Source organism: Doryrhamphus excisus, linkage group LG13, assembly GCF_037039965.1.
Source record: "Doryrhamphus excisus strain RoL-2023G ecotype Guam linkage group LG13, RoL_Dexc_Guam_v1.1, whole genome shotgun sequence".
Taxonomy (NCBI): domain Eukaryota; kingdom Metazoa; phylum Chordata; class Actinopteri; order Syngnathiformes; family Syngnathidae; genus Doryrhamphus; species Doryrhamphus excisus.
This window is the reverse complement of record NC_136369.1, coordinates 15,466,349-15,494,211: the sequence shown is the minus strand read 5'-3', so window position 1 is coordinate 15,494,211 and position 27,863 is coordinate 15,466,349. Positions and strand designations below refer to the sequence as shown.

Sequence of the window (27,863 nt, the reverse complement as noted above, 5' to 3'; positions counted from 1 at the left end):
CTTGGGTAAGTAAGGTATGGGTAAGTAATTTACTATATATTTGTGTGATGAAAACTTTGAAATTTGAAAAAATGTAAATACTTTGAAAACAACACACTTTTTATTACTATTATTTATTACTATTACTGCTATTTTATTTAGTTGTTATTCATTTAGACTGTATAATTTTTATGTATACCATTATTTTAATATATTACAATCCATTTCTCTATTTGTCTGCACTGTAGCGACATCCAGTGGTTAAACGGGTTCACTGTTTGTGTCGTTCTCCCCCTGCAGATGCCCCGCCCCTGTCCTCTCAACCTCTGATTGGCTGGATTCGCTGCAACGCTTCCTGTTTTGTAAGCTATTCAACGTACTGTAGATGTTACCCAACACAGAATTGACTAAAGGCGGCGAAAGAACTGAAGACACAAATAAGGTTTGTTTTTGTTATTTATTTGTACCGTGTTTATTATTACCTTTTGAGTGGGTAATTTTTGTATAAGCTGACAAAATTGTGGTGTGCGTTACATTCGGAGGTGTCTACTACACACTAAACAGAAGTTTTATTTTTCTCGATAAATGGTGAATGATACAGTACATTTAGGCAACAATTTAGTTCATGAAATTGAATAATTAAACAAATCCATCTTTAATTTACGCCTTCAATAAGGAAACCAAAGGATAAGACAGCTACATCACTATAAAAAGTATACAGACCACAAATTTCAGAAAATAACAGATGGAATGATACAGCACTGTACAAGAAGCAATGAAGTCTGTAAAATTAAATAATAAAAAAAAAACTCCAAAAATTGTTAACCTATAATGATGAAAATGGTAAGATTAATGATGATTATAATGATGGTAATAATGATAAGGATTACAACAATAATGATAATAACAATAATAATATTACAATGATAATAATAACAGGGGAAAACAAGACAGTGGCATGAACATGATTATATCTTGCAAAAAGGGGTAGGCATTTATAAGCTTTTGCTTCTGCCTACTCCTTTTGGGCTTGTGATCAGATAGCTGAATACAGATGTAAATAATGGAGAATTGTATTTTGATTGGTGTTGGAGATGCACTGTGGTGTTTCCTGTATTTGCTCAAATAAATATAATAAAAACAAAACAAAACAAAACAAAAAAAACTACATACGCAATAATTAACATATTGTTGAATTTAGAATTAGGTAATACAGTTGTACATTTTGCCACATTGTGTGATTTTTTTTTTTTTTTTTTCATATCTTGCATTTTTTGTGCACACAGCCATGGCTCATAGATGCATCCACTGGTTCCGCAAGGGACTTCGGCTTCATGACAACCCAGCATTGATGGCTGCACTGAAGGACTGCAAGGAACTCTACCCAGTCTTCATCCTGGATCCCCATCTCTTTGACAAGACTCGAGTGGGTCTCAACCGCTGGAGGTTCCTAGTGGGAGCGCTCAGAGACCTGGACTGCAGCCTCCAAAAACTCAACTCCAGGTATTGCGCTCATACAACAGCAGTACAGTATAGTGACGATAGTACTATGCTGCTACAGTAGCCTCACTTGTGTGTTTTTCTGCTCCTTTGTAGGCTATTTGTCGTGAGAGGCAAACCAGAAGATGTTTTCCCTCAACTGTTCACCAAGTGGAAGATAACTAAGCTGACGTATGAATTTGACACGGAGCCTTACAGCGCATCCCGTGACAAGAAAGTGTCCGCTTTGGCTAAAGAGCATAAAGTGGAAGTCGTCTATAAGGTGTCCCACACCCTTTATGACATTGACAGGTATTGTTTTAAGAGTATTTGACCATCATTTAACTACAAACTCCACAATAGGATAAAGTATCGATGGTGACTTCCCTTCCCACTACACTTTTAACGTCACTTACAGTTGTCCCTTGTGACTTTGCAGGTTGAATTTTCAAGTATAAATATGGATACATGAAATAAAATATAAATATAAAGCATTCAGAAGACACATTGAAAACATTGCCGTGTTGAAATATCTCACAACAGACACAATAATCCCAAATAAAAACACATGCTACTGTTTCTGCAGTAACCCACGCCGAGCTAAACCTCGACTCTGAACACCCGACGTCACTTGCCGTCCGCCCGCCACTCATCTCCCCGAGGGAAACGCATTTATAGCAGCACACACAAGCACAAAGGGGACCTATTATGCTCATTTTGTGGCCCTTTGAATTGTGTTATTATTGTGTAGCTATAGAGCAGCTACATACAATAACCAGCACAGAAAGCTTTCTAGATGTTCCAGAATCTGCACCTATTCCACCTATTCCTGTGTAAACAGCCTGTTTTAACTTATTACACCCTCCAGGCACGCCCACTTTACTGTGGTTGGTCACACTCCCAAGAACTTCCGGTGTTGTACCGATACAGTAGCTGCCTAACCCAACTTTATAGGAGTTGGTAATAACAGCGATTCATTCATTCATTTTCTACCACTTATGCTCACGAGGGTCACGGGGGGTGCTGGAGCCTATCCCAGCTGTGTTGGGGCGAGAGGCAGGGTACACCCTGGACTGGTGGCCAGCCAATCACAGGGCACATATAGACAAACAACCACAGAGAACATGCAAACTCCACACAGAGATGCTCGAAGGTGGAATCGAACTCGGGTCTCCTAGCTCACCACTCGCTAACCACCGTGCAACCCATGTAATATTATATTTTGCTATATTATGTCTTAAATGAATCATTTTCTCTTACTATGTCGACAATATGGGGTTAATACAAGTGTAAACATGACTATAGGGGTGTTAGTGCATGTCTAGAGGGCTCTAATCATGTCAAAAACATATTTAGAAGGCCGTGAACAAGTATTCTTTGTTCTAGATATGAAAATATAATTGCAATTTCTTCCTACAGATATATATTTACAAATTGTTTTCTACTTTTGTGTTTTCCCAGGATAATTGAGGAGAATAACGGGAAGGCTCCCCTGACATACAACCGCATGCAAGCTATTGTGAAGACCCTCGGCCCCCCAAAGAAACCAATGGCTGCTCCCACTGTGGAGGATGTGAAAGGCACGTGCCTTAAACTTTCTTAGCAACTGCTGTGGCTATTGTTAATTAAGGTACATGTAGTTAAAGTGTATGATTGTCTTCCATTAAAGGCCTGAAGACCCCTCATTCGAACGACGACGTGAATTATTACAGTATACCTGCACTGGACGAGCTCGGCCATGATACGTTAGAGCTTGGAGAGGAGCCGTTCCCTGGAGGAGAGCAAGAAGCTTTGAGGAGACTGGAGGAACACATGAAGAAAACTGTAAATGACTTTATTGTCGCTTGAGAGCTACTTTGTTACACCCTTCCACCCATTACTGTTGGCATATAATAAATATGTATCTTTATCTCTTAAAGGGGTGGGTATGCACCTTTGAAAAACCTCAGACCTCTCCCAACTCTCTGAGTCCGAGCACCACAGTCCTCAGCCCCTATGTCACTTTCGGGTGCCTGTCTGCACGCACCTTCTGGTGGAAGCTGACCGAGGTCTACCAAGGGGTGAGTATTGTGATGGTAGTCGTGAATGCTGGACTTTCTAAGGGTCGCGGAGCTCCCTGACAAGTAGTCATTGGTCTTCTTCGTTGTTAGAAAAAGCATTCAGACCCACCAGTGTCCCTGCATGGTCAATTACTGTGGAGAGAGTTCTTCTACACCGCCAGCGTGGGCGTCCCCAATTTTAACAAGATGGAGGGCAACCCCGTGTGCACTCAGGTGGACTGGGATACAAACCGTGACTACCTAGCGGCTTGGAGAGAGGTACCGTAATCATCATCGCCTTGTTTCTAAAACATAAGAGTGAACCGATACTGTGTTTCGGTAAGGCTCGAACCGGTTTCCCCTTCATTGATGCCATTATGACTCAGCTGAGACGAGAAGGATGGATCCATCACCTGGCGAGACACGCTGTGGCCTGCTTCCTCACCAGAGGAGACCTGTGGATCAGCTGGGAGGAAGGACAGAAGGTAAATAAACTTACAAACCTTTATGAAGTAGATGTAGATGTACCTGTACATGGAAGAACGGCTTTATAGGAGGAATAGTTTGATCCCATTACATGCATTGTGTGTTGTCTCTTTTTAGCCGTTTGTATATCTTTAGAAAAGCACAGAAAAGAGAAAGACATGTGTTCACGTCTCACATAAGGATTGTGGATGGTGGTCACCATTCATTCATTTTCTACTGCTTATCCTCACGAGGGTTGCAGGGGTGCTGGAGCCTATCCCAGCTGTCTTCGAGCAAGAGGCGGGGTACCCGGTACCCGGAGAAAACCCACGCATGCAAGGAGAGAACATGCAAACTCCACACAGAAATGGCCAAGGGTGGAATTGAACTCTGGTCTCCTAGCTGTGAGGCCTGCGCACTAACCACCTGTCCGCCGTGCAGCCCTTTTCAATCATACACAAGCAAAAGAGAATTCAACCACTGTACAATAAAACTAAAATAAAGTAAAATTTTCGGGCGAGAGGCGGGGTACACCCTGGACTGGTGGCCAGCCAATCACAGGGCACATATAGACAAACAACCATTCACACTCACATTCATACCTATGGACAATTTGGAGTCGCCAATTAACCTAGCATGTTTTTGGAATCTGGGAGGAAATCGGAGTACCCGGAGAAAACCCACACATGCACAGGGAGAACATGCAAACTCCACACAGAGATGGCCAAGCGTGGAATTGAACTCGGGTTTCCAAGCTGTGAGGCCTGTGTGCTAACCACTCGACCACCGTGCAGCCTGATGGTCACCATTTAAAAGAGAGATTCTGTTTCCAACCCTTGAAGGTGTTTGAGGAGCTCCTGTTAGACGGCGACTGGGCTCTCAATGCCGGGAACTGGCAGTGGCTGTCGGCGAGCACCTTCTTCCACCAGTTCTTCAGAGTCTACTCTCCTGTGGCCTTTGGCAAGAAGACTGACAAAAACGGCGACTACATCAAGTATGACTGCAAAGAGATCTTACTCGGTGTTGGCATTGGCATTTTTTTTAACATTCGGAACAATCTTTCCAGGAAGTACCTTCCCATTTTGAAGAAGTTTCCCGCTCAGTACATCTACGAGCCTTGGAAGGCACCACGCAGCGTGCAGCAAGCGGCGGGGTGCATCGTGGGTAAAGACTATCCACTTCCTATTGTGGAGCATGAAGTGATCAGCAAGAAGAACATCCAGAGGATGAAGTTAGCTTACGCCAAGAGGTCCGGCAACTCTGAAGAATCACCCAGTAAGAAGCAAGGTATTGGACACTACATATAACTCATTGGACACTACACACCTACATGTTTAAATCCAAGAGAGACCCAATGGAAGATATTAGGATAATGCTCGGTTTTAATTGACACTGAGTAGTAGTAGTATCTCCATTAGGGGAGGGCAAACTTGTTGACTTAGTTAGGGGGGGTTAGGGGCTTGGGTTAGGGGCCGTCTACGTATAGGTGGCATCAAGCAGATTGACATACGTACTTGCTCGCGGTGCAACCGAAAGTAAAAAAAAAAAAAACCACAACACACCCACAGCAAGTTCACACATCACATACTAAATCAACAAAAAAACGTCAAAAATAATACGTAACTTCAAACTCTTATTTCCGAATGCCCGCAAGGCATGCTGGGTAGTCAATAAAACATTGGCTATCAAGAGCATGTTTACGTCTCTGGCGACCTAATCAACATATTTCTATCTAGCAAATACAGCAAAATATTAAGGAATAGGACCAGATTACAATACTTGGCGGGCCACAGTTTGCCCACCCCCCTGGTCTGGATGTTTCTCTCCAACATTGCCTATACACTTAATGGAAAGTTTTGTCCTAGATTGTACAGGTGTACCGTAAAACGGGGTTATAAGGGACAATTTTCAGGGTAATAAGGGACAATTTGGGGGAAAATGTTTTCAATGTAATTCTGCCTTTTCATGCTAAGCAGGGAGCTGCTTTGTGTCGTTTTTTTCAAAGAAGCATATATTCTTGAAAAAAACATTTTCCCGAAAATTGTCCCTTATAACCCCTATGGTCCCTAATTAATATGTATATCACAATTATTTCTATAATTATTTCCCCGATGTCTGTCTTGCAGGTGTGAAGCGGAAGGCGCCCTCTGTTGTCGATATGCTAAAGAAGAAAGGTAAAAAATGACATATGTTCATACTGTATTAATTAAATTTGACGCTATGACTGTTTATTATGAATACACCCAGTCTGGTTCTGCTTGGGCACCCTTTATTTTTCATTGGGTGTTATTGTAACTGTTTTTTGCTTGAAAATGTATATATTTCTCAACTCTTTCTACGTCATTTTTATTGCTGTACTCCAGGGATGTGTTGCATGCTGGTATTCTCTCTATACTGTAATGTTATATCAACACTATTAAAGCACTTAGAGAGGTATGACTAAGGAAGTGATCTCTTCGATGACGGTCACTAAAATTAAAACCTACACAGATTTCATTAATACCACTAAGGGGCACTATAACTCCACTCACCTGACTCAAATCTTTTATTTAATGACTTTCAAACTCATGCCATGGAGGGCCCAGACACTACAGGTTTTCACTAAAGCAGGTGATTTTAATGATTAACCCTCCTTTGGTTTAAGGGAAGGAGCTTGTCGATTAAATCACCTGCTGGAGAGACTGGTCGGCCCTCTGTCGACACCTCTGTGCTTTACGCAGTTAGAGAATCATATGTGTAATCTAATATATATATCTCACAAGATAAAAAGCAGTTTGTGTAAGTGTCAGCTGTCCTGGTAAGTCAAGTGTTCTCCTGTCGCTGCTTCCTCGGAGATGACATCGGTGTGAATATCCAGAAGATGATGTCACAGCCTTGACCGTGGGCCAAATGGGCGCACAAAGCTTAGCTTGGTTTCCACAGAGATGTGTCAAACACCCAAACAGTGTGCTGTGTAACTGTGCAAATGTATATTTTAAGAAGGGTTTTTCCTTAAACTCCAAATCCTGGGAAAGGAAAATTGGAATTTAATGAAATATTGAATGGCCTCACTTGTGCTATAAAACACTTGACTTTTTTATTTGTGTGTAATCGCCGTCTATGGTCAGCCTCTTTATCTGTGTGGACACCTGACAATTAAAAACATTCGGGAGCATGGTGCCGAAACATCCCAGTAGGATCAGGACAGCATGTCCTCAGCAGCTGGTGGTTCATGTAGCCGACATTAGAGAAGCTGATCATCATTAGACTTCCGCTACTGTGTATATTTTAAAAAATTATCTCTGGTTTAGACATATTTACATGATAATTTTGTGACTGGGTTCATATTTAAGAAAAAAAAGAAAAAGAAAAAAAGAAAAAACTGTTTTCTGATCATTGAACCATTATATAAGGGTTTGCTGAAAAACTGATACCATATCTGGAAAGCGCTCATCAAGGGCTTTAATATGAGGTACGACTCGATATGCTTTGTTGTAAGGTGATTTTTGACCTTGTTGAACCCTCAGCTTTGACCCTTGAAGTCAATCGTCCCAAAAAGCGAACCAACTGAGCAACTATCTCTCCTGTATGCCAACCAAACTGGGATAAAATTAAGAGTTTATGTATATTTGATGTGCCATTTTGCTGTGAACTTTGACCTTTATTATATTGCAAATATTAAGCGTCATCGTATGTACTGAAAAGTCTGTGATTTGACCTTTTATACATTATCAAATCAACAGTCTTCTTAAACATGGTCTTGTCTATCAGCCTTCTATTAATCTGCCCCACGAAGCCACAATAGGATTTGTAGTAATCCCTCATTTACTGTGGTTAACTGGCTCTGGATTCAACTGTGATAAGTGAATTTCAGTGAAGTGGGATTCCTTCTTTATAAATGGAATATTTTCATAGTTATGGCCGTTTTAGGATCTTCTCAATACATTATAAACATTACAAGCATCAGGGCTGCATGGTGGGCACACATGAGTGGTTAGCACACACGCCACACAGCTCGGAGACTTGGGTGTGATTCTCTGTAAGGAGTTTGCATGTTCTTCCTGTGGTTTTCTCCCACATTCCAAAAACATGCTAGGTTAATTGGCGACTCCAAATTGTCCATAGGTATGAATGTGAGTGTGAATGGTTGTTTGTCTATATGTGCCCTGTGATTGGCTGGCGACCAGTCCAGGGTGTACCCCGCCTCTCGTCCGAAGACAGCTGGGATAGGCTAAAATTTTACTTTATTTTTGTTTTATTGTACAGTGGTTGAATTCTCTTTTGCTCGTGTATGATTGAAAAGGGCTGCACGGCGACCAGGTGGTTAGCGCGCAGGCCTCACAGCTAGGAGACCAGAATTCAATTCCACCCTTGGCCATTTCTGTGTGGTGTTTGCATGTTCTCCCTGTGCATGCGTGGGTTTTCTCCGGGTACTCCGGTTTCCTCCCACATTCCAAAAACATGCTAGGTTAATTAGCGACTCCAAATTGTCCATAGGTATGAATGTGAGTGTGAATGGTTGTTTGTCTATATGTATGTGCCCTGTGATTGGCTGGCCACCAGTGCAGGGTGTACCCCGCCTCTCACCCGAAGACAGCACCCCCCCGACCCTCGTGAGGATAAACGATGGAAATTGAATGAATGAATGTTATTATTACTTACTATTAACCTGCTTTTTCTGTAAGAAGCAATAAAACTGTAATTTATCCGGATTCATTATAGTTGACTTGACACTATCAGACTACCTCAGTAATATTTCCACCAGTGTCGCTTTCATCCATCTGCACACACACTCAAAAATATCCCAACAACGATGAGGTAACTGCACTCCTCCAAAAAGTAACAAGCCAGTTGTGTGTATCATAATGTTGTCAGGATGTGGACTTGTTGACACTACGCTGCTGTGGTGACTGAACTTCCCATTAGGATATCACTGGTGTCTGAATCGTTACGTTTCAGTTATGCTTATCATTCAAGTTCAGAAAATGAATATCATCAAATTGTGATGATATCGCACAGCGTTTACCTTTAGTAAACACACACAGCTATCATAGTGTGTGTGTGTGTCAAATGAGAAGCATATACACAGGACAGTCATTAGTGAGTTGGGCCCTTATAAGGTTGTCCTATTTCTGCTGCATTTCCTTGGGGATCCCAAGTGACTGTCAGTAGACAATGAAGGCTTCTTGGTGGGCCTGCACGTCTACATGGTTGAACATGACCATCGTAATGGCCACTTAATTGGGATTCTGCACTGCATTCTATGTGGAGATTTAAAAAAGAATATATTTATTCATTCATTCATTTTCTACCGCTTATCCTCACAAGAGTCGCGGGGGTGCTGGAGCCTATCCCAGCTGTCATTACACCCTGGACTGGTGGCCAGCCAATCACAGGGCACATATAGACAAACAACCATTCACACTCACATTCATACCTATGGACAATTTGGAACATGCAAACTCCACACAGAGATGGCCGAGGGTGGAATTGAACTCTGGTCTCCTCACTGTGAGGCCTGCGCGCTAACCACCCTTCCGCTGTGCAGCCCTTTTCAATTATACACGAGCAAAAGTGAATTCAATCATTGTACAATAAAACTAAAATAAAGTAAAATTTTAGACAAACAACCTGCATCTCGCCCGAAGACAGCTGGGATAGGCTCCAGCACCCCCGCAACCCTGGTGAGGATAAGTGGTAGAAAATGAATGAACGCCACATATATTGTAAAACTGTTCCTTTGTGACATCACAGAGAGACGGACTTCCTTATGTGGTTCATAGTTAGGAAGCACTTTGGGCGTGTGACCAATCACAAGAGAGAGGGCATATCCAGAAACGGGTCATGGATGGAATATAAAGGAAATACAACTGGAATAGGTGCAGATTCTACAAAATGTAAAAAGTTTACTGTGCGGGTTATTGTGTGTAGCTGCTCTATGGGAGACCACAACTCAATACAAAGGGTTGAAATTGAACTTTTTGTTATGTTGTGCTGTTCATGCAGGTTTCTAAATGTGGTTTGGGAATAGCCCATACGCCTGGATATATCACTGTAGTACCCAGTGCGCTGAGACATTGGTCACATGATAGACATGGTGTGATGCCGTTCACTGGACTAACAATGCTGGCCTTTTTTGGGGCCTTTATATAGAGTGGGCCTCCAAAACCAATGGACATCATGCACAACATGCTCTTTGAATATGTATATATTATAATACATATAATAACATATTATACATATAAATAAGGACTTAAGTCATTGTTTTGCTCTTCAATGACCCATCTTTCTCTTTAAGTTGATGCAAGGTATGGCTCCCATGTGCATCCTATTGTCCACAACGGAGTGAAGACAGTTTGGAAAAAGTGTGATGCACCCTGGTGCCTATTTGAGCTCCAACTATAAATAGTGCAGCGGCAGCCTACGCATGCTCATGTTTGATCGGAAATCACAGCGCCTCAAGTCAGAGCTGCGGGCCATCTGTGAAGGCAGGGACACAACCTTGTCTCTGGTGAGTGCATCAAGGCTAACTAGCACATATCACTGCCACATCTCATATAATTTCATGTTGTCTACAATTGGTGTCCGGACTCCTTTTTAGCTGCCATCAACCACGGAAAGTTTTGCTAACATGGGTTCACGGCGCACGGTGGCACGCTCCTCTTCGGCCAATGGAAGAGTCGGCAATGGAAATGGGAGCACTGGGAGCAGCCGGCCTGGAGGCTGCAGCTACATCTCCAACGTGAGGCCTGAGAACAGGTAGTGTGTGTTACATATATTTAGGTCAATACAGCAAATACCTGGCATCCTGAAAAAGACATTTTTAATAAAGTTCCATGAATTTTTATATTATTAATAGTACTTTTATGTCATATAAACTGGACACCACAATACTGTCGGTACACATGCATGAGCTACTGATATCTAATGGAAAACCCAAGTTGAATGACAACCGTCTATCTCCAAATTGTGTATTTTTATTTTTAATAAGAGGAAAAAATATTTGCAATTAAAAAAAATTATTGTCAAATGTTAAACCAGAGTTTTTCTAATGAGGTTGAACATTACAGTAATCCCTTGTTTGTTATAGTTAATTGGTTCCAGAACAAATATCTAGAACAAAGAATACTTGTTGTACATGATTAGAGCCCTCTAGACATGCACTAACACCCCTATAGTCACCTTTACACTTGTATTAACCCCATATAGTCGACATAATAAGAGACATAAGACATAATATAGCATAATATAATATTACATGGCCTGCACAGTGGTTAGTGGTTAGCAAGCAGGCCTCACAGCTCGGAGACCTGAGTTCAATTCAACAATTGGCCATCTCTGTGTGGAGTTTGCATGTTCTCCCCATTCCCTATTCATACATAGAATATTTTCATATCATACTTGTTCACGGCCATCTAAATATGTTTTTTGACATGATTAGAGCCCTCTAGACATGCACTAACACCCCTATAGTCACCTTTACACTTGTATTAACCCCATATAGTCGACATAATAAGTGAAAATTATTCATTTAAGACATAATATAGCATAATATAATATTACATGGGCTGCACAGTGGTTAGTGGTTAGCACGCAGGCCTCAAGAGCTGGAAGAACTGAGTTCAATTCCACCCTCGGCCATCTGTGTGTGGGGTTTGCATGTTCTCCCCGTGCATGTGTGGGTTTTCTCCGGGTACTCCGGTTTTCCTCCCACATTCCAAAAACATGCTAGGTTAATTGGCGACTCCAAATTGTCCATAGGTATGAATGTGAGTGTGAATGGTTGTTTGTCTATATGTGCCCTGTGATTGGCTGGCGACCAGTCCAGAGTGTACCCCGCCTCTTGCCCGAAGACAGCTAGGAGGATAAGCGGTAGAAAATGAATAAATTAATGAATAATATTGCATGTTAGCACTGGGCGAGTTCCTTGTTGTTATTTTTTTGTTTCTTGTTCTGGATGGTACTTCCTGTGGTGGCTCTTGTCGAAACAAGCATTTTTTTTTACAAATAATTTATTTATGATTTATTCATGTAATTTTGAAGAGTGACGTTTGAGTGTTGAGAGGTATAATATATATTTTTGTTATTAGCAATGTGTAATACTGCACCATATCATACTTCTGCAGCTAAAAGTTGTAATATATTTTAAATTCATGGACCAGTGTGCATAAACAGTAAGTGAATAAAATCACGACGACAAAATCTATTTGATGAACGTCACTGTGCGGTAGCAGTAGTTCCTGTCCGATCCCGAGTTAATCAAACAGCAGCAGGAAGTGGTGCCTACAGGCCAAAGGCTGTGTTCAAATATATTGGCGTCGTGTTTTGTTTGCTCAGTCATGAGTAGCGTGCATCGAACTGTGAAAGTGAGCACTGACCCTCACATTGAAGAGGATAGCAACACCAGACGTGGATCAGCAGCTCGACGTGTATACACGATAATGGATGCGCCGTCATAATGAGCTGCAGGCGAGGCGGCATTGGGCGTTCATGATGCTGAAGTTATTACCTCAGTCTTTCTTTTTATTTATGAGTGTTTGTCAGCTGCAAAAACAACTCAACTCATTGACACTAAACACTGTGAACTGATGGGATAACATTTATCATCGGTCAGACTTAGTCACAGTTATAGTTCACTTGGTGTGGGGTCAAGTGGGGTCACGACTTGGACCTTTTTCCCCTGTGTGCACAGGAGCACACTGTGCAGCGTGATGGCGCAACTAACGGAGGAAGAACAACCAAGCTTTCAGACTACTCTCAGGTCCAAGGCTGTGTCAGAGAACTGTAACGTCAAGTTCTACTGCGTGGTTACAGGTGAGCATCGCTATCCTTTGTACCATGGGGTGCACTTTAAGGGCTATAATATCGTTACATTAATTAATAGTACTAATTAATAGTACGCTGATATACTGTAATAGTGAGGCTCACTGACAAAAATGGCACAATTATACCCAGCATAAAGGTAGCAGAAAATAGCAAAAATATATGTATAGAATTTTTTTAGACTTATATTGGAAATTTTGTAAAATAATATATAATTATATTATATTTATAATATATAATTATTGTATATGTATGTAAGGATAATATTATTTTAAGTATATTATGGTATTTATTAAAATTCAAAATGTACTTAATATTTTGTTTAGAATTATACTAGAATGTTTTAACATATACATTTTATAATATAACAATAAAATAATAATAATTATTATTATATAATATATAATATACAGTGAAGAAAATAAGTATTTGAACACCCTGCTATTTTGCTATTTCTCCCACTTAGAAATCATGGAGGGGTCTGAAATTTTCATCGTAGGTGCATGTCCACTGTGAGAGAGATAAACTAAAAAGAAAAATCCAGAAATCCCAATGCATGATTTTTTAACAATTTATTTGTGTGATACAGCTGCAAATAAGTATTTGAACACCTGTGTATCATCTAGAATTCTGACCCTGAAAGACCTGTTAGTCTGCCCATTAGAAGTCCACCTGCACTCCATGTATCATCCTGAATCAGATGCACCTGTTTGAGGTCGTTAGCTGCATAAAGACACCTGTCCACCCCATACAATCAGTAAGACTTTAACTTGTAACATGGCGAAGACCAAAGAGCTGTCCAAAGACACCAGAGACAAAATTGTACACCTCCACAAGGCTGGAAAGGGCTACGGAGCAATTACCAAGCAGCTTGGTGAAAAAAGGTCCACTGTTGGAGCTATCATTAGAAAATGGAAGAAGCTAAACATGACGGTCAATCTCAATCGGAGTGGAGCCCCATGCAAGATATCACCTCGTGGGGTCTCAATGATTCTAAGAAAGGTGAGGAATCAGCCCAGAACTACACGACAGGACTTGGTCAATGACCTGAAAAGAGCTGGGACCACCGTTTCCAAGGTTACTGTAGGTAATACACTAAGACGTCATGATGTGAAATCATGCATGGCACGAAAGGTTCCCCTGCTTAAACCAGCACATGTCAAGGCCCGTCTTAAGTTTGCATATGACCATTTGGATGATACAGAGGAGTCATGGGAGAAAGTTTTATGGTCAGATGAGACCAAAATAGAACTTTTTGGTCATAATTCCAATAAGCGTGTTTGGAGGAAGAAGAATGAAGAGTACAATCCGAAGAACACCATCCCTACTGTGAAGCATGGGGGTGGTAGCATCATGCTTTGGGGGTGTTTTTCTGCACATGGGACAGGACGAGTGCACTGCATTAAAGAGAGGATGACTGGGGCCGTGTATTGTGAGATTTTGGGGAACAACCTCCTTCCCTCTGTCAGAGCATTGAAGATGGGTCGTGGCTGGGTCTTCCAACACGACAACGACCCGAAGCACACAGCCAGGAAAACCAAGGAGTGGCTCCGTAAGAAGCATATCAAGGTTCTAGCATGGCCCAGCCAGTCTCCAGACCTGAACCCAATCGAAAATCTTTGGAGGGAGCTCAAACTCCGTGTTTCTCAGCGACAGCCCAGAAACCTGACTGATCTAGAGAAGATCTGTGTGGAGGAGTGGGCCAAGATCCCTCCTGCAGTGTGTGCAAACCTGGTGAAAAACTACAGGAAACGTTTGACCTCTGTAATAGCAAACAAAGGCTACTGTACCAAATATTAACATTCATTTTCTCAGGTGTTCAAATACTTATTTGCAGCTGTATCACACAAATAAATTGTTAAAAAATCATGCATTGTGATTTCTGGATTTTTCTTTTTAGTTTATCTCTCTCACAGTGGACATGCACCTACGATGAAAATTTCAGACCCCTCCATGATTTCTAAGTGGGAGAAATAGCAAAATAGCAGGGTGTTCAAATACTTATTTTCTTCACTGTATAATATATATAGTGTATAATAATAATTATTCATTCATTCATTCATTCATTTTCTACTGCTTTTCCTCACAAGGGTCGCGGGGGTGCTGGAGCCTATCCCAGCTGTCTTATATATAATAATAATTATATATATTATATAATTATATATAATTATTATTATATAATATATAATTATATATATATAAATATACAATTATTATTATATATAATAATAATTCTTAATTATAATAACTATAATATATAATTATATATACATACGTATTATATATAATAAAAATAATAATTATTATTATTATTCATAATAATTACTATTATTATCATTATTGTCATTATTATCATTATTATAACAAATAAGCACTGCAGTATATTTATTGTTATGCGCCCTGCAATTGGCTGGTGACCAGTCCAGGGTGTACCCTGCCTCTCACTCAACTGGGATAGGCTCCAGCATACTCCCGCAACCCTAGTAAGGATAAGCGGAATAGAAAATGGATGGATGGATGGATAGATACAGTATATTTATTGTTGAAAATGTGAAAAAAATATGTTTTAATGCACAAATATGACTTCATTATCCAACTTTTTTTTGTTTATCAGGATATCCTATCCCTCAAGTCACCTGGTATAAGGATGATAAGCAGTTGGACAGATTCTGTGGACTCCCTAAATATGAAATATTTCGCAACGGACAAAACCATTCCCTGCATATTTACAAGTATGTATACTCAGGAGTTGTTACTCCTACTGAGGCAACGTTTAATCCGGTCTCCACTTCCTTGCAGCTGCACTGTGGACGATGCTGCCATCTACCAGGCTTCGGCCAGTAACAGTAAAGGCATCGTGTCCTGCTCTGGGGTTCTGGAGGTGGGTGGAATGAGCGAGTTCAAAATCCACCAGCGTTACTTTGCCAAGCTCAAGCAGAAAGCAGAGAACAGAATGAAGGAGGCCGAAGGCAAGGAGAACCAGGAACCGCTGCGGACCGTCAGTCCGGAGCGCTGGCAGAGGAAGCGGCGCTCCACCATGGAGGCCTTCCTGAGCGTGCCCAGCTCCACGGAGGACGTGGGTAACGAGGAGGCCACGCGATCGGTGGCGGCGGAGCCAGAGGTGAGGTTAGAGGAGCACGCTGAAGAGCTAGTGGAGGAGAAGACAAGCTCTGTGACTTGTTCCAAAACAAGTCAGCTCATTCATGAAAATGGAAGCGTGGATGGTAAAACTCCATTTGTTAAGAAGAAGATAAAAATTTCCAGCAGTGCAAAAAAGGAGCGAGCTGAGAAGGTGCCTGAGGAAGTGATGGAAGTCCAGAGTTGCATCCCTCCATACCTGTCTGACATGGCACAAAATGGAAAATGTTCAAGGAATACAAGTTCAGAGGAACTCATTAGGCCTTCTCTAGAACTTTCCAAAGAAATCGTAAATAAAGAGAAGGCAAACAACAACAAACATGAAGAAAAAGTCCCAGAGAAGAAGACCATGACCTCCAGACTGCAGAGTGCACCTCCAAGGCCAATCATGGAGGACATGACTCGAACAAAGAATGTTCCAATCATGGCTAACTCCTCCACAGATCTTGGATCAGTGCTTCTGGCCCCTCCAAACCAGACTGTTCTACCTGGGCCCCCCTGCCTGCAGACCGCAGATCAGCCACCAGAAAAGGAAGCAAAGCCGTGTCCAGGGAATTTGTCTGTGCCGAATGAGGTGAGCTGTTTTCCCATGAGCTCATTGGAGGAGGGGGGGGGTGTCTTTGTACCACAACCTGTTACTATTTATAGCAGCAACAATGTGTCACCGGAGCTTCATGATGGGCTTGCGTTTACACATGCAACATGTTGGCAATGAGTTCAAAGTCTATGCTATCAAAGCTTGCTTTTAACCTTTTTGGTAGGTATGACTCTCAGGGCTTCTGTAAAGATAGCAACCTGGCTGAGACCACCCTGGACTGGTGGCCAGCCAATCACAGGGCACATATAGACAAACAACCATTCACACTCACATTCATACCTATGGACAATTTGGAGTCGCCAATTAACCTAGCATGTTTTTGGAATGTGGGAGGAAAACCGGAGTACCTGGAGAAAACCCACGCATGCACGGGGAGAACATGCAAACTCCACACAGAGATGGCCAATTGTGGAATTGAACTCAGGTCTCCGAGCTGTGAGGCCTGCGTGCTAACCACTAACCACTGTGCAGCCCATGTAATATTATATTATGCTATATATCATGTTTTAAATGAATAATTTTCTCTTATTACGTCGACTATATGGGGTTAATACAAGTGTAAAGGTGACTATAGGGGTGTTAGTGCATGTCTAGAGGGCTCTAATCATGTCAAAAAAATTTATTTAGAAGGCCGTGAACAAGTATGATATGAAAATATTCTATGTATGAATAGGGAATGGGGAGAACATGCAAACCCCACACAGAGATGGCTGAGGGTGGAATTGAACCCAGGTCTCCTCGCTGTGAGGCCTGTGTGCTAACCACTAACCACTGTGCAGCCCATGTAATATTATATTATGCTATATTATGTCTTAAATGAATAATTCTTTCTTATTATGTCGACTATATGGGGTTAATACAAGTGTAAAGGTGACTATAGGGGTGTTAGTGCATGTCTAGAGGGCTCTAATCATGTCAAAAAACGTATTTAGAAGGCAGTGAACAAGTATGATATGAAAATATTCAATGTATTAATAGGGAATGGGGAGAACATGCAAACTCCACACAGAGATGGCCGAGGGTGGAATTGAACTCAGGTACCCTAGCTGTGAGGCATGCTTGCTAACCACTCGTCCACCGTGCAGCCTGTGACAAAAATAATTAAACAAAATAAGTTATAATCATTATTTATTTGATGACCAATTTCTTTATATATAATATGAATATATTTACTGTTGCAATTATCAGCCAATTGTTTCTGCTGCTGTGGGATTATGAGTCCGAGTCCCCATTAGCCAGGCCTTATGCAATGATGTACATGGCTACTGACATCAGTGATACAAAACACTGCTGAAGTGCCTTTTAAAATGTCTAGCATTCCATTGCAACTACATCTAAACGCAAAATAGCTCTGTAACATGTGAATAGGTCTTATAGCCTGTCGGATTAGATATAGTGGAAACAAATGTACGGCGACAATTTGAGCCATACGGTATATATATATTTTAAATGCATTTCATAATAATATTCATTGTTTTGAAATGATTTCAATGTTTTGCAGTCTGAGTAACAATAGCCAGCGAGGCCCCAGCCAGTTTATCTCATCTATTATGGAATGTCATGTGACATATGGAGGGAACCTCTGCGGCTAATTATAAAAGCTCATGCACAGACGTTGATGTGGATTTGACACTGTCTGGTCTCGGCTCATTGAATTGACATAGTGAACCGAACCACACGGTTTAACATAACAGTATCAAACTATTAAAGAAAATATGGGTCTTTTATCTTATCTATAGTTGCCCAAGGACTGTCCAGGTATTTTCATCTGTTGCTGGTGACACTGTTGCTGTTGTTGGAATTACTTATTTGTATCTACGTCCAGCATAGCCTGGGATAAAGTATCATTAGTATTTACAGCCTGGAAAACATCTGCTTGCACTGTATTGTCTCTCAAGGTTACACCAACCCATACATGGATGAGTCGGAATGATGCACCTGTCAACCCGGAGCCTCCACCTGACCGGCGTTCTGTGGGCGTTCGACCACAGCGGAAGGCTCCAGCTACAGTAGATGACCTCCTACCTCATTATACTGCACCCATTGTTGAAGTGGCGCGGAACACAAGGCATCATTCCACAGGATCAAAACAAAAGTCAGCCGTAGTTCCATCTGCAAACCCGCAAAGCCAAACCGGTTTAGTGGAGGGATGCGTAGAAGGGATAAAAGGTAACGGAAAGATTGAAGGTAATGAGGTTAGCAAGTCAGCGGTGCTGGGTGAAACCTTTTCTTCATGCAAGAGTCAACTAGACGCTGGAGATGAAGCAGTCTCTAATCCCATGGATGTGTCTAAGACAAAGAAGACTAATAAACCAACTGAAACTAATACTGTTGCCCCACATTCCCCAAAATATCCAAACTTACATGAGCAGCAACCCCAAGAAATCCCCAAACCTGTCCCCAGAGTCATATCTGTTGCAGAGCTTTTAAGGTCCCAAATAAGGACTCTGGAGTCTGAGCTAACAAGTCCCACAAATGTTGTCTCTGCAGACTTGGTAGGACACTCCACAGTTGAAGACCAGTCGCAGATTGTAAGAAATTCTGACAACAAATATGAATCTGAAGTTCAGAAGTCAGCGCCAGGAAGCCTACAAGAGAGTCTTGATAGTAGAGCATCTCCAAAAGAACATCTTCTTAAGCAAAGTCCTAGTTGCAAGAATAAGACTCAAGATGCAATTTTATCAAGTTTTCAAAAGGATCCGAGTTCTTCTGGGTTTTTACCTTCTGTTACCACGAGTCCCAAAAAGGAGAAAACAGGAACCTCAAGTGATAGAGTTCAAGGCCAAGACTCGGGTCTCATGAAAAAGTTAATCCATGAAACTAAACTCAACAACGAAACTCATGATTCTTCTCAAACACTTGTAGATAAAAGCAAAACAGAAGAACCAACCAATTGTTTACAAGAGGTCAATATGTTTTCCGATAAAAGTGCCCTTGGTACAGTCACACAAGAAAACCTGCCTGTCCAAAAAAGCCAGTCCCCGGTTGAAGTCATACCTGAGAGTGATTTCTTAACCAATTCAAATCCCGAAACCAGTCGGATCTTGATGAAAGGATCCTGTGACTCTCCTGTACCGTCTGCCACGCCACAAGAGCTAGCATCAGGAGCCCGCCGCAAGATCCTTAACTCCAAAGTCAAACCTGCAGACAATGCAGACACCGACGTCCTACCAGATCAACCACAGAAACAGGACAATTCCCCACCTGATACCAACGTTTCAACAAACCATGTGACAATCCTGTCGTCTCCAAGCAGTTCCCGGCGGCCAACTCTTCTACAACCCAATGATGAGACAACGTCTCCCGTCGAGAAGAGGTCGCCACTGCTGGGTAGGAAGAAGGTGACACCAACCTCCAGTCGACCACCCAATGAGGAACTCCAAAGTGAGAAAAGTGAGAAGACCAGATGTGACCCATGCAAAGGTAAAACTTATTCTCCCATCACAAACCTCATATTACAAATATACAACATAAGGTGGGCAGAAATATTTCAATATTGAACAAAGTAAAATTTGTTCTCAATCAGAAATCACTCCGCACTCTTTGCTCTCTGGTTCTACCATATCTTACTTATTGTGTGGAAATATGGGCTAATAACTATAAAAGCAATCTTCACTCACTAAATGTACTGCAAAAAAGGTCAGTAAGGATAATTCATAATGCCGCCTATAAAGAACATACTAACTTCTTATTTCTAAAATCACAAATACTTATACTTACCGATATAATTAATCTTCAAACAGCTAAAACTTAATTTCTAGTCAACTTCAATGACAAAGATCTAGACTCGCTGAGCACCACACAGTGGGTGCCCACTGCAGGATGGGCCAACTGTGCCACATCATTGCCCATAATTGTCCACCAAATACTGTACCTCCTGTAGACCACTTGCTTATGATCATGTATCTCCTTTCCAGCCCCCCAAGTTATCCGTAAAATCAGAAGTGAAGCGTTTGTGGATGCATCGGGACACCTAAAACTGTGGTGCCAGTTCTTCAACATTCTCAGCGACTCCACAATCACTTGGTACAGAAATCAAGCTGAGATTGCTCGGATCGTGAGGACGTAAGTTCGGAGTGTGAGAATTCAGGACTCAGTCTTGCAATAAATCTGTTCTCAGGATCTTCTTTTTCTATTTTTGTTTGCTCAGTGCAGAGGATGAAAGTCAAGTCAATCTGGCAGTCGTTCAAGCATCAAGTAAAGACTCGGGTGTTTACAAATGCACAATCACAAATGAATATGGAAGCGACTCAACTGACTTCCTCCTTGGTCCAGATAGTATGCATTCACTTTGCAACAATATGCCATTTTGTTTATTTAGCTGAAACTATTCTAACGGTGACCTCTACTTGTGTTTTAGTCTCGGCAGGATTTTCTCTCCGTGAGGACAATGGAGGTAAGATGAGTTGTTATTGTTTACTATAGCAAAAAAACCCAAGTGATTAATTCCTGATTCCTCCTATGAAGTTGGAGAAGAGATCGAAATGGCGCCCCTGGTGTTCAATAAGGGTGTAGCGGATGGTGGCGTCTGGGGTGGCAAGTTTTTCGGTCGCGTAATGGTGCAGAAATCCTGTGTATCCGATAACTGCACACAGAAAGTCTGGAGGGCTAAGGTCATTTATGGCTTGGAGCCTGTGTTTGAGTCCGGAAACACGTGCATCATCAAAGCACGCCGACATGTCGCTTATGGTGGAAAGGAGGAGCGCTGCCTTATCGACAGGAACATGGACCTCGTCAAGCAAGTACGCAACCGAAATTGTCAAAAATTTGATCTTTTCTTATTTCTGTTCTGTCATATGTTCTTCTGTGCGCAGGAGTGTAAAATTCAGAATCTGGCTCGTGAATACTGCAAAATCTTCTCTGCGGAGGCGAGAGTGGTTGAAAACTTTGGGCCCCCTCTTGAGTGAGTTTGACCGTTGACTCTACATATATCACTTTAGCTATCAAGACCACGTTTCCATTGAGAAATTCATATCGGTTTTACACGGTATGATTGGGTTTGGTCGTCCCTGATCAGGCTAACATTGAATATTGTAGAAATCCTCCCCCTGAGGACTCTAAGTGGGTTTCAAATAGAGGATAAGGGAATCTTAAAGAACCAAATTATAAAATGAGAACCAGATTGTTTATTCCTGACAACAATACCTAATACAGACGTCCGGGCTTATCTGCAGTCCCTGTATACCTACAAGTAAGCATGTCTTATTATAGCGCAGCTGCAAAAAAGCACCCTTCCTTTCCCTGCCCGGCCTTTTATACACTCAAAGATGAGGCTGGAGTCATGGACCAGGGCTTATCTGCAGTCCCTGTATGCCTACAAGTAAGCGTGTCATATTATAGCGCAGCTGCAAAAAAAGCACCCTTCCTTTCCCTGCCCGGCCTTTTATACACTCAAAGATGAGGCTGGAGTCATGGACCAGGGCTTATCTGCAGTCCCTGTATGCCTACAAGTAAGCGTGTCATATTATAGCGCAGCTGCAAAAAAAGCACCCTTCCTTTCCCTGCCCGGCCTTTTATACACTCAAAGATGAGGCTGGAGTCATGGTCCAATCAGCTTTCGTCACTGCCTTTGCTTGAACCGCTTCTTTCATGGTGTTTCTGCTTTCGTTTGTTCGCAAGGGGCATCAAGGCGTCTGGAACATTCTGCTTTTCTTTTGTTGCAAAGCAAGCTGTCATATGCTTACCCGATGTTTCCACCTTAACTGTCACTTGTCACGTTAGTCCTTTTTTATGTGGGTTCGTGTATAAGTATCTTTTGTCCGTATTTGTGAGACTATGTGTTTGTTTTAGCTTATATTTTTAGCTAGCGCAATTGAGCAAATACCTTCAATATGAAGGCGGAATGATGGTAGCAGCATCAACAACAATACTGCGACAAATACCTAATCCACAGTCTGATATTTTAAGAGCCTCTACAACTAAAACAGTACAAAATACATACAAGTCGTACCGTACTGTCTTACAATTTGGCATGTAATTGACTCATGATCTATGATCATCTATGACAAACTAGGGTCATCCCAGTCTACTTGATGTACCGGCCAGCCAACACAATCCCCTACGCCACGGTGGAAGCTGACTTGACGGGAGCGTATCAGAAATATTCCTTCCTGGATGATACAGGAGCGATGGAGAGGAGAACTGCCTCTGAAGTGGAGTTGAAGTGTTGTGCTCTGCAGCACTGGATCTTTCAATGGACCAACGGGAATCTACTTATCACCCGGCTAGAAGGTACATTTTAATGTTACGTGTCGGAAAAAAAATCACTTGGTTTTTGCAGCATGTGACATTTTGATGGCTTTTTCTTTGGATTGGAACGAAGTGTTGTTCACTACAAGATGGACCTCTGTAAGACGTGATAAACGCAGTCCCGCCATCTACTGGAATCAAATCAAAGGTCAAAGATATTTAGTTTTATGCTCATCCTAAGTATATATAAGTATATATATCCTAAGTAATACTGTCCGAAGTTCATGTCTATCGGCTTCCTCCCACATTCCAAAAATATGCGGGTTAGTTTAATTGAAACTCTTGAGAATTGTCCATAGGTTTGAATGTTTGTTTGTCTATGAGAAATCCTATGTGGAAGACCAATAGACACCAATACAGCAGTACCTCAGTTAACATCTGCCCTGGTTAGCATGTTTTTCGGTTAACATACATGTTTGCAATGATTTTTGTCTTGACTTGCGTTGCAATTGGGGCGCGTAACTGTCTCTACTTATCACTCGGCTGGAAGGTAAATTTTAATAGTCACAAATATAGTTGAATCTATAAAATGGCGGACTTTGTCAAAGATTTTCTCAAAAGTCAGTCAAAAGTGTGAGCAACCCTTGACTCCGGAGCCACTAAGCTAGCTAGCAACGGACGTCATGGGAAATACCTATTTTGACACTAAAGCGCTCCCAAAAAAAACCCTTAAAAAACCAGCAACAGTGTTCCATTTACATACCGGACGATATAATTATTGTAGCCGTTAGCATGAAAATCTGTTTTTATCTCGCGGACTAGCATGATGCGTCGCTAATCGCTAGTCCGAGCATCATTCACAGACGGAAGAGTGGATATGTAGCTCTGAATTTTGACTCAACAAGATGCTGGTTTGTCGTCAGCATTTTTTTACCTGAGGACTGGAGTCTTGTGCTGGAAGACACAGCCATCCCAAGGAGAGTTGTTGTTGACGGAGCTAGCATAAGTATGTGTATTAATGCCACTTCTTTCTAACTTCTTTTGTATGTTTTAAAATGCCTAGTTTAGGCAAAAAAAAACTTAGCTTCTATGTGCATATTTTTGACCAATATTTGGCTCTATTCAGCTACGAAACAGCATGGCTTAATAATTAATATAAATTTTGGAAAACCGTTATAGAGTGAAGCGCAAAATTCGAACCGTACAAGCAAAGGAAAACCATTCATTCATTTTCTACCGCTTTTTCCTGCGCGAGGGGTGCTGGAGCCTATCCCAGCTGTCTTGGGGCGAGAGGCGGGGTACACCCTGGACTGGTGGCCAGCCAATCACAGGGCACATATAGACAAACAACCATTCACACTCACATTCATACCTATGGACAATTTGGAGACAATTAACCTAGCATGTTTTTGGAATGTGGGAGGAAACTGGAGTACCCGGAGAAAACCCACGCATGCACGCATCCACACAGAGATGCCCGAGGGTGGAATTGAACCCTGGTCTCCTAGCTGTGAGGTCTGTGCGCTAACCACTCGAGCACCATGGAAAACCAGTATGTATAATATGCACAGGCACTGGTGAACAATCAACAGTAACTACACTGTTAATTATAAATTAGAGACTAATAAATCAATATATACGGTTATATATAAACGTGTGCACGTTTAGACTGTCTGCTGTGTGGCAACGCAACTGTCCTCCTGCGTCCTCTCGTCCACCAACACTGCCATCTAGTGATGTTTTGCTGGTAAATTCAGGTGGATGTCAGGAACATGAACATGAAACAGGCTCTTTAAAGGGGCCACACATAAATTTTTCACAATAAAAATAACTTCTGTTTAAAATATGATATTTACATTGTGCTTTTTTTTTGCAGGCGTTGACACAAAGCTCACCAATATTGAGATGGCAGTCAAATCCACAGGGTTAGTATGTTATTACTAAATGAGACTGGGAAATTATTTTCACTGCTAATTTGTCTTTCATACTTTGTGTTTATTGCAGACATCAAGGCCTCACTATTGAGGGCAAGCCTAAAGTGTTTGAGCACTTTGTGTCGCAGCATCAATGTAACTACTTCTGTGGGTTACTGGGTCTGAGGTCGCTGAAGCTTCTGGACTCGCTAATGGTGCCGACGCCAAAGACCAAAACCTCCAGGAGTCCCTTACTGCAGCGTAAAATTCAAGCTTCTGGTTCCTGCAGCCCTCAGGGTGGAAGGAAAGCTGGCGGAAGCCCACGACTCTCCAGGAAGGCTGAGCAAAATGGAAGAAAGACCCCCACTGGACAGAAAGCTGAAGTATAACTAGGAAGATGCCGTTCTTTCACTTCCTGTAGGTGACCCAAAGGTTTTGTGCATACACTGTGGGTGTCAGGTCGATGTATTATCTACATTATTATAAATTCAAACAGTAAACAATCTCAAACTCATTTTAGTCACGTCATTAACATAAAATACGTTTGCACAGCGAGGAGCCAACCAAGCAGAAATCCACCCTGAAATCCACACTGATGTACAGTGACACACACACAATGTATATTCATTCACACGCACACTATTTATACAATAAAACAAAGACCATAGTGGCCATGTGTTCATAGAATTAGAGAGATATATATCACAAGTAATTTTTTTTTTACTTAATAATTTAGAGTGCATGAGAAAGTGTAGCTCTGAAACTGGAGCTCTGTTTGACCACATCGTCATTTATTAACAATTAATGTGTTTCAGATGTTACTGCCATATTGTAACGTTAATAAAAAAAAATACATCAAGAGGTTGCCTACAGCCGCAGCTGTTAATTAATTCAATCAAAGTCCCCGGTGGTTATTTTGCTTTTGTAGAGCTTGGGTGGTTAATTGCGTTCATTGTAGCATTTAGGGTACTAGCATTTAGTCTCTTACAGTTGAACGCTTGCGTGGTTTTTTTATGTTTATTAGCATTCCTCACAGATACCAGTCGAGGCAGATGGCCACCCAAGTCTCAGGTGAAACATCAAACATGTGGTTAGTAGGTCAAATCAATACAACAACTGTGTTTTTCTAGAGGTCTTCATAGTTGAAATAGGTGTGTCCCAATGACGCGCATTGTTAGCTAGCTCATATTAACTTGTTTTCTTGTGTATGCACAGAAAAGGTAAAGAAATATGTATATATTTCATGCATAATATGTACTGTATGTCAGGTGGCAAAAAGGATAAAGCGATGCGTGCCAGTGGGATGCATCTACTATAATTGTACGTAGTTTGAAGTGTCGGCCAGCCACACATGATGTTTGTGTTGTTTACGGTGCAAAAGGCTAAGCTCATCATGATAATCACTTGTGATTCCCTAGTCATTAGTGAGTCATCCTTTATATAATCACTGGAAGGCCTCACGCTCCACTGTGGACACACTCAATGTTATGTGCAAAAAAAAATCGCTTGGTTTCGCAGCATGTGACATTTTGACGGCTTTTTCTTTGTAGTGTTGTTCACTACAAGATGGACCTCTGTTAGACGTGATAAACGCAGTCCCGCCACCTACCGGAATCAAATCAAAGGTCAAACATATTTAGTTTTATGCTCATCCTAAGTAATAACTGAGATATATTTCCTAAAATTAGCAAAATAATCTGCAGACAGTATAAGAAAATCTGTCTTACCAAAATGCAATTTAACATATTCCAAGCTTTTTGGTTAGTTTGCTTCTTTTAATGAACATATCTGATTTGATTCCATTCATTCATTTATTTTCTACCGCTTTTCCTCACAAGGGTCGCGGGGGTTGCTGGAGCCTATCCCACCTGTCTTCGGGCGAGAGGCGGGGTACACCCTGTACTGGTCGCCAGCCAATCACAGGGCACATATAGACAAACAACCATTCACACTCACATTCATACCTATGGACAATTTGGAGTCGCCAATTAACCTAGCATGTTTTTGGAATGTGGGAGGAAACCGGAGTACCCGGAGAAAACCCACGCATGCACGGGGAGAACATGCAAACTCCACACAGAGATGGCCGAGGGTGGAATTGAACCCTGGTCTCCAAGCTGTGAGGTCTGCGCGCTAACCACTCTAACCGTGCAGCCTCGATATTAGTTATGGTATGTAAATTAGTTTAATACAGTAGAAATAAATATCTTCAAAATGTGTTTTGGACCTGGATTTACAATATTTTAATTTAAACTGTCCAAAGTCGGCTTCCTCCCACATTCCAAAAATATGCAAATTAGTTTAATTGAAACTCTAAGAATCATCCATAGGTGTGAATGTTTGTTTGTCTATGAGAAATCCTATGTGGAAGACCAATAAACACCAATACAGCAGTACCTCAGTTAACATCTGCCCTGGTTAGCGTGTTTTCGGTTAACATACAAAATGTTTGCAATGATTTTGCCTTGACTTACGTTCACCCGCTTGGTTCGCGTGCAATTGGGGCACGTAACAAACTGTTGTATCTGTGCTTGGTTTGTTTACACAGTCAACTTAGATCAAGACTAAATCTCACGATATTCCGTTCACCCTTAGCCGAGTGTTGACTACTGTCAATGCATTTTTTCAGTGAGTGTGCCGAACTCAAACTCAAGGAGGTTGCCGAGTGATGGAGGATGCACTGGAAACCCTCATCAACAATAAACACCATCTTGAAGAATAACAACATAATCAAGTGAGCTGATGTTGAGGAACAGTGTTAACGAAACAGAAACCACAAACCACGGATAGAACAATTCTCCTATACACTGCATCGATTTTTTTTTGCATGCATTTGCAAAACTAGGTTTTAGTGATGTTAAATATTAATTTATCCTTGTGTCATCTTGTTAAAAAACCTTTTACGATCCCATGTGTACAATAACAGTCAAAAAAAAGGGATTGCCCTCCAGACACAGTGCCTCTCCCCCCTACATAAAAGTAATGTTAAATGTTCAATTGTCCATTCATTTGTTATTTGTAGTTATTTGGGCATTATTTTCAGCATATAAAACTAGAATTATTTTCTATAACATTATTAAGTGTCTGGAATCTTACAGATAGCTTCTTCTAATACTGCAGTCTGGCTGCCTTTTTTTGTTATTTAACAGGGTCTAAATATTAGATACAGCTCAGCACTGATGCAAACTCTAACCACAATTGCAAATCTTGCGTTAACTCTTTGTAAAAGACTTAATTTGTGATGTAGTTCCTGCTACACAC

General features: G+C 41.5%; 2 protein-coding genes across 3 annotated transcripts; both read left to right on the top strand.

The window, feature by feature from the left end:
- The first annotated feature begins 343 nt into the window (after window positions 1-343).
- On the top strand, window positions 344-6,311 carry cry5 (cryptochrome circadian regulator 5). Of its 2 annotated transcripts, XM_058089263.2 has the most exons (11): window positions 344-421; window positions 1,266-1,482; window positions 1,576-1,770; window positions 2,920-3,038; window positions 3,128-3,282; window positions 3,378-3,518; window positions 3,609-3,776; window positions 3,842-3,982; window positions 4,805-4,956; window positions 5,029-5,249; window positions 6,089-6,304. In XM_058089263.2, exons 2-11 carry the CDS (start codon window positions 1,268-1,270, stop codon window positions 6,145-6,147), a joined length of 1,566 nt encoding a protein of 521 aa, XP_057945246.2. In that variant the 5' UTR covers window positions 344-421; window positions 1,266-1,267; the 3' UTR covers window positions 6,148-6,304. The 2 variants fall into 2 exon arrangements, with proteins under 2 accessions (XP_057945246.2, XP_078651932.1); XM_078795806.1 differs by lacking the exons at window positions 344-421; window positions 1,266-1,482; window positions 1,576-1,770 and adding an exon at window positions 2,198-2,418 and having other exon boundaries at window positions 6,089-6,311.
- Window positions 6,312-6,483: 172 nt separating this feature from the next.
- LOC131139555 (alpha-protein kinase 3-like) lies at window positions 6,484-27,558 on the top strand. Its single transcript, XM_058089260.2, has 15 exons — window positions 6,484-6,759; window positions 10,240-10,452; window positions 10,543-10,700; window positions 12,634-12,755; window positions 15,379-15,496; window positions 15,564-16,476; window positions 18,399-19,923; window positions 20,418-20,565; window positions 20,651-20,778; window positions 20,861-20,896; window positions 20,968-21,242; window positions 21,315-21,403; window positions 22,514-22,731; window positions 24,566-24,614; window positions 24,694-27,558. The coding sequence occupies exons 2-15, from the start codon at window positions 10,369-10,371 to the stop codon at window positions 24,989-24,991; spliced, it is 4,161 nt and encodes a 1,386-aa protein (XP_057945243.2). The 5' UTR covers window positions 6,484-6,759; window positions 10,240-10,368; the 3' UTR covers window positions 24,992-27,558.
- The last annotated feature ends 305 nt before the right edge of the window (window positions 27,559-27,863 follow it).